The 13,553-nt window shown below is 43.4% G+C and overlaps 2 protein-coding genes across 16 annotated transcripts in view; one reads left to right on the top strand and one right to left on the bottom strand.

Moving 5' to 3' along the window:
• Window positions 1-7,093, top strand: part of RCCD1 (RCC1 domain containing 1) — a 25,878-nt gene extending 18,785 nt beyond the window's left edge. For 4 of the 6 annotated variants that reach the window (XR_013365181.1, XR_013365180.1, XM_077872836.1 and 1 more), the window contains one exon: window positions 35-3,022. The gene's annotated coding sequence lies outside the window, so the exon portion shown is untranslated. Of the gene's footprint in view, window positions 1-34; window positions 3,023-5,187 lie in introns of those variants that run through there. The other 2 variants (XM_077872826.1, XM_077872846.1) reach the window with 1 other exon arrangement.
• Window positions 1-13,553, bottom strand: part of PRC1 (protein regulator of cytokinesis 1) — a 26,501-nt gene that overhangs the window by 3,820 nt on the left and 9,128 nt on the right. For 9 of the 10 annotated variants that reach the window (XM_077872640.1, XM_077872648.1, XM_077872672.1 and 6 more), the window contains 11 exons: window positions 11,950-12,082; window positions 11,151-11,273; window positions 8,862-9,095; window positions 8,620-8,790; window positions 7,648-7,797; window positions 6,992-7,139; window positions 5,952-6,088; window positions 3,987-4,082; window positions 2,342-2,488; window positions 2,036-2,146; window positions 170-280 (listed from right to left, as the gene is read on the bottom strand). In XM_077872640.1, the coding sequence (XP_077728766.1) occupies window positions 170-280; window positions 2,036-2,146; window positions 2,342-2,488; window positions 3,987-4,082; window positions 5,952-6,088; window positions 6,992-7,139; window positions 7,648-7,797; window positions 8,620-8,790; window positions 8,862-9,095; window positions 11,151-11,273; window positions 11,950-12,082 (1,561 nt within the window). The remainder of the gene's footprint in view (window positions 1-169; window positions 281-2,035; window positions 2,147-2,341; window positions 2,489-3,986; window positions 4,083-5,951; window positions 6,089-6,991; window positions 7,140-7,647; window positions 7,798-8,619; window positions 8,791-8,861; window positions 9,096-11,150; window positions 11,274-11,949; window positions 12,083-13,553) is intronic. The other variant, XM_077872655.1, reaches the window with a different exon arrangement.

Here is a 13,553-nt window from a genome sequence, read left to right as displayed (position 1 = left end):
GAATGACCATTCTGTTTTTTTTTTTTCCTCTCAGGTAAGCTAGCTCACTCTCAGCATCTCAATGAAAACAGACTCCAGGGATCTTAGAAATTGGAACCAACAGGTGGGACACCTGGATAAATGGGCTGGAGCTGTGTTGGGGATGTCCTTGTACACAGAGCATACTAACCTTGCTGCCAGAAGGTGGAAGTCGAGACACAGGGGAACGGTAGACTGTCCCCCCAAAGGCAGGCCGGATGCTGCTGTTGGCTGTAGCATTGGACATGGTAGTAGTGTTTAGCTAAGAAGAACAGAGATTACGGAGGTGTGATAACATGCTCAGCAGCCCATCCCTACACCACACTACAGAGAAAGGAATATTAGGGAAGAGTCTAAGATAGGTTTCCATGGTTAAGAGCTTTGAGGACACCTATGGTAAGTGTTCAAAGCCAATTTCTATCTGGATTGAACTATAAAATGGTACAGCTTTTTTGTTTCTGTATCTATCATATTTAGGGATTTACCCAAGAGAAATGAAAGCAGACATCCATACAAAGACCTGTATATAAATATAGCCCAAACACCACAAACAAGCCAAGTGTCCATGCATAGGCACAAGCAAATTGTGGTTGAGTCATGGAAGGGAATACTGCTCCCCAATAAAAAGGAGTGACCTATTAAATATGCAACAACATAGGTAAATTTCACAAAAACCATGCTAAATGAAAGAAGCTAAACTAAAAAAAGAATACATTCTGTATAACTGCATTTATATAAAATGTTAGAAAATGCAAACTAATTAGTAGTGACAGAGCAAATCCGTGGCTGCCAGGGACTGTGGGAGAGTAAGGGAACACATAGTGGCAAGAAGAAACTGCGTGCAATAGCTGTGTTCACAGTCTTGACTGTGGTGATGGTTTCATGATGGTTTCAGAATGTATACATATGTCAAAACTTATTAAAGCATACACTTTATGTGCCAATTTTACTCAATAAAACTAAATTAAAAAAAAAAAAACTCTAGGTAGGGACACCTAGATGGCTCGGTCAGTGGAGTGTCTCTGACTCTTGATTTCAGCTCAGGTTGTGATCAAAAGCATGGGCACACACTCTCTATGATAGATAAATCTTAAGTAAAATCTAAAAAATACAATGTAATAATGATAGGGAGCTGGTTTAATAAATGATAAGGACAGAATGGACAGCTAATAATGAGTGTGTGTTTGAAGACAATTTAATGCTATGAAAAAAAAAAAAAATCACAACCAATACCAGGTAGGGAAAAGACAAATTATATGTGATCTCTAGTTTGTAAAAATACATTATTTTAAAGCCTTTTTAGGGGCGCCTGGGTGGCTCAGCAGTTGAACATCTGCCTTCAGCTCAGGGCATGATCCCAGAGTCCCAAGATCGAGTGCCCCATCGGGCTACTTGCAAGGGCCCTGCTTCTCCCTCTCCCTCTGTCTCTCTCATAAATGAATAAATAAAATCTTAAAAAATAACTTTTTAAAACCAGGGAAAACACCAGATATTTTCAATGATCCTCTTGGAGTTTATTTTAGGCAATTTTTTTTTAAAGTAAACTCTACCTCTAACGTGGGGCTTGAACTCTCAGCCCTGAGATCAAGAGTCACATGTTCTACTGACCGAGCCAGCTGGGCCAGCTGGGTACCCCTGAGGTGATTTTTAAGCTATAGGTTATAAAATATTAAGCTGAGGAAAGAGAAGGGAAGTAATGCTTTATTCCATTTATCTAAGAAAAGTTTAAAAAATCCTCCCCAAGCTCCTGCTCTAGAGATTAAGGAGTGCTGAATATTCCATTTTCTAAACAAGAAAGTCTTTCACAGAATACCATGGTCACTTGTTGGAATTCCAGGATGAACCTTTGAATGCTACTGGGGGTACGGTATAGTCTTCCATTCATACTTTTAGGTGAATCCAACCCAGAAGGTCTAAGAAACCCTTTCTCATCTGTTGGGCAGAAGCCAAAATGTGGCCAAGAGTCCTAGCCTCAGCAACACCCCCCATAAACAGCGGTTCATAGCCTCACGTTTACCTTACGCACTTTGCCAGGCCTGTTAGGTGTCAGGCCTTGCCGCTTGTTGGGGGTTCGGGGAATACTGCCATAGAGCATCTCTGTCTCTGTCTGCTTCTTGTTCTTGAGTTGCTGTGTGTCAAAGTCAGAGGCAATAGTGATAAATCTCAGGAAGGGAACAAGTGTGAGATGGGACAAAACAGGGCCAGAAATCTAGTGCCAAGTCCCTATACCCGGGGCTACGTCTTCAGCCACCCCACACCCATGACAGAGACCCTGGGCTGTTCACATCCCACTGTCCCCTCGTCCCACACTGTGCTCACTCACTCTTTCTTGCTTGGCTCGTTCCTTCTCCAGTCGATGCATCTCCCATTGTTCCATCACATACTCCATGAATTTCTGTCCATTCACCACAAATGCCTTCGAATGCTCCTGTTCCCATGTTTCAATCCGTGCCTTCAACTCCTCTTCCAACTGAGACCACAGACAAGGACATGCTAATTATTTCAACTCTTTGATATAAATATAAAGCCTGAATGAAATGATTCTCCCAAAGGAAGACGCCGCCCCAGAGCACCATGAGCCAAACGAACTTCAGGTTGCTAGACCCACATGAGTAGAGGTCAGAGTGACCAGGAGGCAAAGCCTAGGGATAGTTTATTCATAACACATGAAGGTGGGAAAGGGCAAGAACCCATAGTCTAACTCGGGTTTTGGCACCTAAAGCTGGAGGCAGCACTGGGGAAGATGAGCAGCATGAAATAGGCAGTGTATGTTAAGAGCACCACTATCCGGGTTCCGACCTGATCTACTGCTTATTGACTATGAAAAGGTGAGCAAGTTACTTAAGTTCTCAGGGCCTCCATTTCCTCATCTACAAAAATGGAAATGATACCAATTCCATAAGGATGCTGTGACAACTAAATGAATAAATAAATGGAAAATATTCTGCAATAGTATCTGGTACTTAATTCAATAAATGCTAACAATTATTATAAAAATAGACAACAGGAGGAGTGCCTGGGTGCCTCAGTTAGCTGGTACCTGCCTTCGGCTTGGGTCATGATCTCTGGGTCTTGGGATTGGGCCCTGTGTCAGGCTCCCTGCTCAGTGAGGAGTCTGCTTGTCCCTCTCCCTTCTCCCATCCCCCCGTGCACTCTCTCTCTCTGATAAAATCTTAAAACAACAACAACAACAACAAAAAAACATAATGAAGCTCACAGCACTTTTTCAAAAGCTTGCCTGTGTTATGGGCTGAATTGTACCCTCCTCAAATTCATGTTTAAGCCCCTACCACCCCCAGTACCTCAGAATGTGGCTTTTTTGGACATACATGTAATGAAGTTAAAATGAAGTCATTTGGGGAAAAAAAATAAGATCATTTGGGTGGGTCCTAATCCAACATGACTGGTGACCTTAAGAGAAAATATGGACATAGATACATAGAGAAGAAAGGTCATGTTGGGATGCCTGGGTGACTCAGCAGTTAAGCATCTGCCTTTGGCTCAGGGCCTAGGCCCAGAGTCCTGGGATTGAGTCTCACATCAGGTTCCCTGCTTCTCCCTCTGCCTATGTCTCTGCCTCTTTGTGTTTCTCATGAATAAATTAAAAAAAAAAAAAAAAAAGCCATATGAAGATACAGGGAGAAGGCAAATCATCCACAAGTCGAAGAGGCCTCAGAAGAAACCAACCATATTGATAGTTGATCTCAGACTTCTAGCCTCCAGGATTGTGAAAAAATAAATTTCTGTTGTTTAAGCAATCCAGGCTGTGGCACTTTGCTATGGCAGCCATAAAAAGCCAATAAACCGTGATATTCAAGGCTTACACCAGGAAGGCTCGGTATATACTTACCACCCTCGCCTAAGCACTGGAAGAGAAGACCGTTCTGGGGCAAGACAATTCAAAGCAAAGGATATACAAAAAGGTATTTTGTAGCCAAGCACCAAAAACTCTCAGCGGCAGTTATTACCTTAGGAAGTGTTTTTTGAAGCTTGGCTCGTTGCTTTTCTTCTTTTAGAAGATTTCCTCCACGGTTTGTAAATCGACTTGGATCTGAAGCCTTTCTCTGTGAAAAATACCTTTTAATTAGAGTAAGCCCTGAGAGAGTCAGACTAGTTACTTCTGCTAAGATTCCCTGTTGTCAAACTAACACATATTAAGGAGACTCTCAGTTTTACGTTCCCATCCATTGTCAGCGATGAGAAACTGTGGTGTTCTAAGAGAAGAGAGTGGGGTGTGAGTACTATAGGCATATGCAAGATCATCCAATGGCATGTAGGAAAAGTACTGTTTCCTTTTTAATCTAAAAGTATGATAGGAAGTGCCTGGGTGGTTCAATCAGTTAACCGTCTGCTTTTAGCTCAGGTCATGATCACAGGGTTCCTGAATCGAGACCCTCGTCAGGCTCCCTGCTAGCAGGGAGTCTGTGGCGGCTGCTGCTTCTCCCTCTCCCTCTCCCCCTGGCTTATGCTCTCTCCTTCTCTCTCAAATAAATAAGTAAAATCCTTAAAAAAAATAAATAATATACGCTTTAACGTGTAATGCACAATGTCATTGGTTCCCTCCCTTGGTTCTAATGTCAAAGATGACTGTCAGTTATAGGGAATGAGACATGTGGAGGGACAAGGGAGAGGTCTACACTCAGGAGGGCTTAGGGTGGCACCCCTACTTGCCCACTCACTCCTGGCATATTGACAATGCAGCTTAAATGTGCCCAGTTAAGAGGCTGATAATCTGGTTTTTATGAAATCAACACTCACAAAATGGGCAAGTAAAAATGTAAAGTGTTAGGCTTCTTTTCCACTTCTTGTTACTGTATCGTGTATACAGTGTATCACAACGGTATTTAAGCCTGTAATTTGTATATATAAATTAGGTTTACACACTCAAAAAGCAGAGCAGATCATCAGAAAACCAGAAACAATCTTGACAATTTGGAGGCAAAGCCTATGAAGAAATTGTTTCCCATCAAGACCGCTTGATTGGTGAATGCCTATAAACACTAACTGAAGGGGATGGCAATTTGTTTCTGATTTTTCCCTAAATACTGGCATGTCAATGAGACCCTTCCTTCTTGCTTTCAACCACAAGTTAAGGAGTAGCTGAGGGCTAGAATATCTGTTCTCAAGCAGCTGTAAGACCTCATACAGCTCTCTCCATTTGAATCCTAGTTTCTAGCCTGTGACTTTGAAGGGATTGACTGATTCTCTAACGGCCTCTTCAAGCTCAGAGTGAGTTTCTTCTCCCCTACAAGTCTCGTCTGGCTTATCCAAGACCCAGCCCCTAGCTCTGAAAAGTTCAGAGGGAAGCTATGAGTACCAAGTCTGTCAGAAAAAATGGAATTCAGACTATAGAAATGTGCCCTAACACTTAGAAAGGCAACTTTCTAAGAAGACCACGAAGTTGGAATGTAAGCATATTACGAACTACCTGCCCCAACATTCACTATCTCCTTCCTTGGTACGGAGAACCTGAATTTATCTGTGGTAGCAGCTCCCCCAGCCTCAGCAGCAGCTGGTGTGCAGGCAGAGGTGCTGGAAGAGCCCTCAGAGGGGCTGGAGGGTCAATACTCAAAGTGCAACAGTAAGAGTTCTAAAGTCACCGTGGACCTGAGGATAATGTTCACCTCTCAGTGGGTGGGGAGCCATGCATGGGCTGGAGAAGCCTGGGGCACCCCTGGCTGTCAAACAGCCATACCTGCCCTGGACTTCCTACATGCAAGGAATGCTACTTTCCTGAAGGCACTGATGGTATTCTGTGTCCCACGTACAAGCTTCACAAATACAGAGGAGTTAGTGGTAATTCAGAGACTTCGTGATAAAGACAGGGTGTGAGAACCCTGGCAGAGAGCAAAGGAGAATGCACCCTGGCTCCGTGCAGGCTAGGCCTTAACAACTGATTATGGACTCCATGGAAACAGAAGCTGGGGTGGTACCTCAAACTCCAAGAAAAGCCTCCAGCTTTCTTCCCACTTCTGGACACCTTCAAAGAGTTCTTTGTGGACCTCATAGTAGTTTTTTAACCGCACAATCTCAGCATCATGGAGCTGGAGCAGATTTTCCGTGTAGTCCTCTGCGAGATACAGACCCGGTAGTTTACAAAAATTCTAGCGTTTAGTAGCCCAATTTACTAGTCCCTCATTTCAACTTCCTTCTTCCTTATAGTAAAAGTGACACATGCAGTAAGTATAGACTGCAGATGATAAAGCCAGCCCTATCACATGATCAATGTGGGGAAGGGGCACTAAGGGCTAAGGTATGGGCTAAGACTCTCAAAGCTTTAGGGCATCTCTGACCTTGTTCTAGGTCTCCTTCATATTCTTTCTTTCCATCCTGCTCACAGAAAATGTCTAAAAATTTAGTAGACAATCTCATCTTTATACTCAGTTCAGGCCAGACCAGAATTCCGTTTAGCTCCTGGGAATGAACTCCATGGGCTCAGATGTGGGCTTTGCTATTTACTTGCTACATCCCTCTGGGTTAAGTTGCTGAACATTTATGTACCTTCATGTCCTCACCTCTTGCCATGAGGATTCACTGAGCCTGGCATAGAGTAAGCACCTGATAGACGAGCCTCACAACTACAGACTGTGGTGATTTACTATATCAGAAATCAAGAGACCCTTTGCTAGCAGCATCTGCAAATGTTAATTATACAGGAATGGCAGTTTATGCTAAAAGGCTTGAAAAGGTGGCTCTATCTGTTCAGTAAGGAAAATACGTGCTGGTGAATGGCTGCCTTCATAAAGACAAGTGAGGAGGCCACAACAAGAGCACTGTGTTTTGGGCAGCCCGGGTGGCTGAGCAGTTTAGCACCACCTTCAGCCCACGGCCTGATCCTAGAGACTCGGGATCGAGTCCCACGTTGGGCTCCCTGCATGGAGCCTGCTTCTCTCTCTGCCTCTCTCTCTGTGTCTCTCATGAATAAATAAATAAAATCTTAAAAAAAAAAAAAAATCACTGTGTTTGTACAAACCATCATAGTAAGGGGCAAAAGCTTGTCTCTGCTCCTGGCTGTAGAAACACTGGTCCCAGTACTGAGCCAGCTCCACTCGAATTGCCTCAATCACTTTCTTCATGTTTTGCATCTTCAGTTCTTCCAACCTATCCACTTCCAATTGCAGCTGTAACATAGAGACTTAGTAAAGGTGCTTGCCATACATTTGCTTTCACATAGGAAGGCAAAAGTTCAAAAGTCCATGCCCCACACCCCAAATAAAATTGTAACACAAAGCTAGAGTTAAATCAACAGTTTTTTGGAGGTGGAGGGTGGGGAGAGCAAGCATGAGAGCAGGGAAATGGCAGAGGGTAAGGGAGAGAACCTCAGGCAGGCTCCGTGCTGGGCCTGGGGCTCGATCTCATGACCTGAGATCATGACCTGAAGAGAAATCATGAGTCAGGTGCTCAACCCACTGAGCCACTCAGGTGCCCCAACAGACACTTTTTATAACACTGATACCATGGGAGCCAGAAACCTAAGAAATGTACACAAAGGAGAGAAGATAAGCTGGCTACGGCCACCCTGGTCTAATGCTTGCCTTAAAAACAGGCTCACTTGAGGCAGACGCTGGTAAAGACAATACACGTGACACTAGTTGCGACTGCTGACCCTCTGCCCATTGGATTTCTTACCGCTTTCTTGACCTTGGCCTTTGATCCAGTCATAACCGTGGCCACAGCTTCTCTCTCTTCTGCAGGTATTTGCAACCTGTCCCAGAGCTCTCGGATCTGAGCTCGCAGACCCTCACACACTGCTTCATTTTGTGATTTTCTCATTTCCAGCTATAGCAAGGAGAGCCAATGATTATGGCAAAGATAGCAACACAAAAGCCAGCCCTGTAGCTTCCTGCAAAGAAATGTCTGGACCCACACAGAAAAGCACTTTTACTAGACTGTGAAGAGGTGTGTTTTCATGACTTGGAACACAAACTGTATAGCTATCATTATGGTAGGATCTCAAACCCCAAGAATTAGGATTTAGATTTTTAATTAAAAAAATTCAACACTGGGCAGCCCCAGTGGCTTAATGCCACCTTCAGCCTGGGGCGTGATCCTGGAGACCCGGGATTGAGTCCCAGTCAGGCTCCCTGCATGGAGCCTGTTTCTCCCTCTGCCTGTGTCTCTGCCTCTGTCTCTCATGAATAAATAACATTAAAAAACAAAAAAAAATGAACACTAAGCTCATTCATATGACTAATATTATTTCATCCGAAATTTCAATTTCATATTCTTAGAGCCAGAAATAAATGTTAAAAAAAAAAAAAAAGGTTGCATCATTTACTATCTTTTTTTTTTTTTTTTTAAGGATTTTATTCATTTATTCATGAGACAGAGAGAGAGAGAGAGAGGCAGAGGCAGAGGGAGAAGCAGGCTCCATGCAGGGAGCCCAATGTGGGACTCGTCCTGGGACTGCAGGATCACCCCCAGAGCTGAAGGCAGATGCGCAACTGCTGAGCCACCCAGGCAGCCCCTCATTTAATATCTTTATCCTCCTTCATTCTTTTAACTTATAGTGCTTATTTAAGACTGAAGGAAAAAACTGTCAAGTTTTTTTCAAATCACTGGACACTGGAGATCCCAGACCACAATGTGAGTAGTCATTACCTGCCGAAGCAACTTCTGTAGTGTTGCAATATTCTCAAGAGATAAACAAAAGGCATCTTCATCTTCACACACCACATCTCTTTCAAAGCTTGTGTCTGGGGTGTGATCTAATTCTTCCATACACAGTATGATCTGCCTCTTTATGTTGACAAACTCCTCACGTCTAGATGCCTATAAAAAAAAAAAATGATTACAAGTACCTACAGGAAAGTTAAAACCGAAGTATGAATGCAAACACTTACCTTGGTTTCCCTTAATGTGGCCACGTGTTGTCTGAACTGGTTCAGTTCTTCTAAGCTGGGAACTGAGTTGCTGTCGATGTCATAGTGGGGCATGCAAAGAATTTCACACAGCTCTTGATCTTGTTCTTGAAGTAGTTTCAGTTCTTGTCTTCTCTCCTTTTTCTGTTTTCGCATCAGTTCTACCTGAGTGCGCAAATCCTTTTCTAGCTGCAAGATGGTCGTCTCTCCTTCTTCCTGCAGGAGACAAAGTACCGTTGTGAGAAGATTCCAAGTAGATCTCTTTAAATGAAGAGGACAATGGAAGAGAGCTAGGATGGCAGACTTTTAGTTAAACTTACAAATAAGTCAACTCATGGCCAACAAAATATGGCATAAAAGAGGATCTCCTAAAGAAGTCGAGAAAAAGGAAAGGTACCAGGGGCACTTTTGCAAGAGGTAGAAAGTGGCTGGAAAGCTTGCTTTGAGTTTTCAGGGTAGTATATTTAGCTTATAATATGATGCTCATCCTAATAATCCTAAGAACATCACATACCAATAAAAATTAATAGTCCTTGCTCTACTCCAACTGATTAACGGGGAGAAAGTGGCAAATTATAGGATTTAAAAATTTACACAATATTATTCAACATTGGTGAACAAAAACGGTCATAATTTAAGGAAAATATATTGGGGTGCCTACGTGGCTCAGTGGTTGAGTGTCTGCCTTCAGCTCAGGGCATGATCCCGGAGTCCCAGGATCAAATCCCACATCAGGCTCCCTGCATGGAGCCTGCTTCTCCCTCTGCCTGTGTCTCTGCCTCTCTCACTCTGTGTCTCTCATGAATAAGGGAAATATATCACTGTATATCTAACTTATCACCTAATTTCATACTGAAAGTTAAAAAAAAAAAACTGAAGAAACTATTCGTCTAAAATCTATCTATCTATATATATATATATATATATGATCAGTATATGTATATATAATTTTTCCTAAAAAAAAAAAAAAAAAAAAAATTTTTCCTGTAGATTCCAGGAAATTCCTATGATGTCATGGTCTGAATGATTGCTCTTGGCTACCAGGTATGAATTATCCTTTACCCTTTGAAGGTGGTCTCCCAGGGGCGCCTAGGTGGCTCAGTTAAGTGTCTGACTTCGGTTCAGGCCATGATCCCAGGGTCCTGGGATTGAGTCTCACACTGGGCATCCTGCTCAGCAAGGAGTCTGTTTCTCTCTCTCCCTCTACCCCTAACCCCCAACTCATGCTCTAATAAATAAGTAAAATCGGATGAATGAATGAATGAATGAATGAACGAACGAACGAACGTGGCCTCCCTCCCAGGCTGACTCCATCTAGATACCTGGGCAGCTCTTCCTGTAACAGGGAGAGGGACTCAAGAATCTTAGAGCCATGAGGCCCTGCAGTCACAGCTATTCTAATCACTTCCCCAAGCTCCACACTGTTTTTCATTTTTATGATCCCAACACTAGTGTTACTGGTTCTAACCAGGGACACGTTTTGGACCTCTATCCTATCTGTTACTCATTTCATCCTTGCTGGCATCCTCATTCCAGCCTTGCCTTGTGCTGGACCACAAAATACCAACCTCTTAGCCTGGTACACAGATAGTCATGCATGCTTGGAATCTAACTACAGTCTCTAGACACTCCAGCTTTTGAGATATTTCTTCTCAAGTAGCCAGTTTGGCTGGTTCAGTAGTATGCAACTAACTGGGTATGAAAAAACCCAAAAAGGCAGGCTTTTTGGCAACTTTCCCTTGTATCACTAGGCACTTTTGCTTCCTAGGTAATGCTTTTCATTTTCTTTCAGAGAAAGAATAGCATAGTACCATCTGTACCTAGGTTTTCCTTAAAGTTAAAAAATTTTAAGAAGCTTATTTTTTTATTGTTTTTTAAGTTTTTATTTATTTACTCATGAGAGATACAGAGAGGCAGACACAGACAGAGGGAAAAGCAGGCTCCCCACAGGAAACCCGATGCAGGACTCGATCCCAGGACCCAGGGACCACAATTCAAGCCAAAGGCAGATGCTCAACTACCAAGCCATCCAGGTGCCCCAAAGAAGCTTCTTTTTAATCAAAGCATTGCAACACTTATTAGTGGCTCCATCTCTCAAGAGGGCAACTCTTTACAGAAGTGAAAGTTACTCTGCTGGAACTAACTAGGTGGTATATTCTCCCCACTTTTTATGGCCAGAACTCTATAAGGAAACTTTTCACCTGCACCCCCAAGTCAGAGTTCCTTCCTAAATATCAGACCCAAGCAGGAGCCAGAGGCCCCACCACATACCTGAAATGGTTCAACGTGTAACTCACTGCACAGGGTATTGAGCTCTTTTTGACAGACGGATATGCTTTTGATGAGCCTTTCCTTCAGGCTTTCCTCTTCAGCAATCATCATATCCAGGAGATCCTACGGGAGAGAAAACAGTCCCATAAAAGTATGGGGCCAAAGGGGAAAAAAACCCAAACCAACTTTCATAATTTCAAATTCTTAAGAAAGGACTTAAACGGAGAGGGGGTGGGGTGCCTGGGTGGCTCAGTGGTTGTGTATCGAAGCCTTTGGCTCAGGTCAGGATCCTGGGATTGAGTCCTGCATCAGGATCTCTTCTATGGGAAGACTGGGAGAGTCTTCCCACTGGGAGACTGCTTCTCCCTCTACCTGTCTCTGCCTCTCTCTGTGTGTCTCTCATGAATAAATAAAACAAGGAAAGAAGGGAGGGAGGGAGGGAGGGAAAGAAAGGAAAAGAAAAAAAAAGAAAAGAAAAGAGAAAAGAATGAACTTAAACAGAAACAAAACCAGATGGTTTTGAGCCTGGGTAGCTCAGTTGGTTAAACATCTGCCTTCAGCTCAGGTCATGGTCTGGGGTCCTGGGATTGAGTCCCATGTTGGGCTCCCTGCTTCTCCCTCTCCCTCTCCCTCTGCCGGCCAGGCTCCCCACTTGTGCTCTGTCAAATAAATAAAATCTTTGAAAAAACAAACAGGAAGAGCCTGTGACATCCTAGTGTCTGTTTACAACTATCTCCAATGAGACATCAGTATCCATACTACTGTCCCACAGGAAAGAGACCAGTACTACTCAACTCACCTTGATATGCTTCTTTACAACCTCAGTTCTTTGTAACCGCTGGTCCTCTGGAATCCCAATTAATTCCCAGATTTCCCGAAGGTGATTCAGAGCTTTCTGGAGACATACTATCGACTCCTCCGCCAGCACCTCACTGAAAAGCAAAAGAGAAGCCAGTAACATCAGCCACTGCCTCCAGAATAAAAGGAGGATTTATAGAAACTAAACATACTAGTTTCTCAGTGGCCTCAGGCTAAAACAAATTGAAAACAAGCATTCAGCTTTTTTTTTTTTTTTTAGCATTCAGCTTTAATCACTGTTCTCCTAAACACAACATTGGCAAAGCAAAATTCACCATCACCTTATGTTGTAGAAATTCAAATTTTTTTTTTTTTAAAAGTAGGCTCTATGCCCAGCATGGGGCTTGAATCCATGACCCCAGGATCGAGGCCTGAGCTGAGATCAAAGGTAAGATGCTCAACCAACTAAGCCACTCAGATACCCCAGAAATTCAGTCTCCATGATACTCAGAAGCTGGGATTTATCAACAATTCTACCTATGATAGCACAATACAGAATGATAAAAGAAAAACCAGACAGGTTGTTTCTGGTTGGATTAGTCAGGAGAGCACAGGACTCTGGATCTCAGGACAGTGAGTTCCAGCCCCAGGCGAGGTGTAGAGATTAGTTAAAAAGGAAAGATAAACCAGACAAAATAAGCGCTCACCTAACACAAGAGCTTGCTTTGTGAAAAGCTCCTATAAAACTGGCATTTTACTACAATTTTTTGTTTTTTTTTAAGATTTTTATTTATTTATTCATGAGAGACACAGAGAGAGAAACAGAGATATAGGCAGAGAGAGAAGCAGGCTCCCTGCAGGGTGCCCGATGTGGGACTCAATCCCGGGACTCCAGGATCACGCTCTGGGGCAAAGGCAGAGGCTCAACCGCTGAGCCACCCAGGCATCCTGCAAATTTTGTTGTTCTTAAGTTACAATTACTGACTTACAGAGTGGCTAAAATTATAAGACAAACATCAAGTGTTGACGAGGATCCAAAAATGAGAACTTTCATATACTATTGGTCTGGAGTGTAAACTGGTACAACCACTTTAAAAATTGCTGGCAGCTTCCACTAAAGCTGGGCCTGGCAGTTCCACTTCTACATACAAGTCCAGCAGCAACGTACATGTATGCAGTAAAGACATGCACAAGGGAGATCCCTGGGTGGCTCAGCGGTTTGCTGCCTGCCTTCGGTCCAGGGTGTGATCCTGGAGTCCTGGGATCGAGTCCCACATCGGGCTCCCTGCATGGAGCCTGCTTCTCCCTCTGCCTGTGTCTCTGCCTCTCTCTCTCTCTCTCTCTCTCTCTCTCAGTGTGTCTCTTATGAATAAAAAAAAAAAAAAAAAAAAAAAGACATGCACAGGAATGATCAGAGCAGCACTACTCATAATAGCATAGGAGTATAAACAACCCAGGGGTGCCTGGGTGGCTCTGTCGGTTAAACAAATCTGCCTTTGGCTCAGGTAATGATCTCAGGGTCCTGGGATTGAGCCCCATGTTGGGCTCCCAAGCTCAGGGGAGAGCCTAGTTCTCCTTTTCCCTCTGCCTCTCCCATTACTCGTG

This window comes from Canis aureus, chromosome 2, assembly GCF_053574225.1.
Source record: "Canis aureus isolate CA01 chromosome 2, VMU_Caureus_v.1.0, whole genome shotgun sequence".
Lineage (NCBI taxonomy): Eukaryota > Metazoa > Chordata > Mammalia > Carnivora > Canidae > Canis > Canis aureus.
This window is presented reverse-complemented; position numbering and strand designations above follow the sequence as displayed.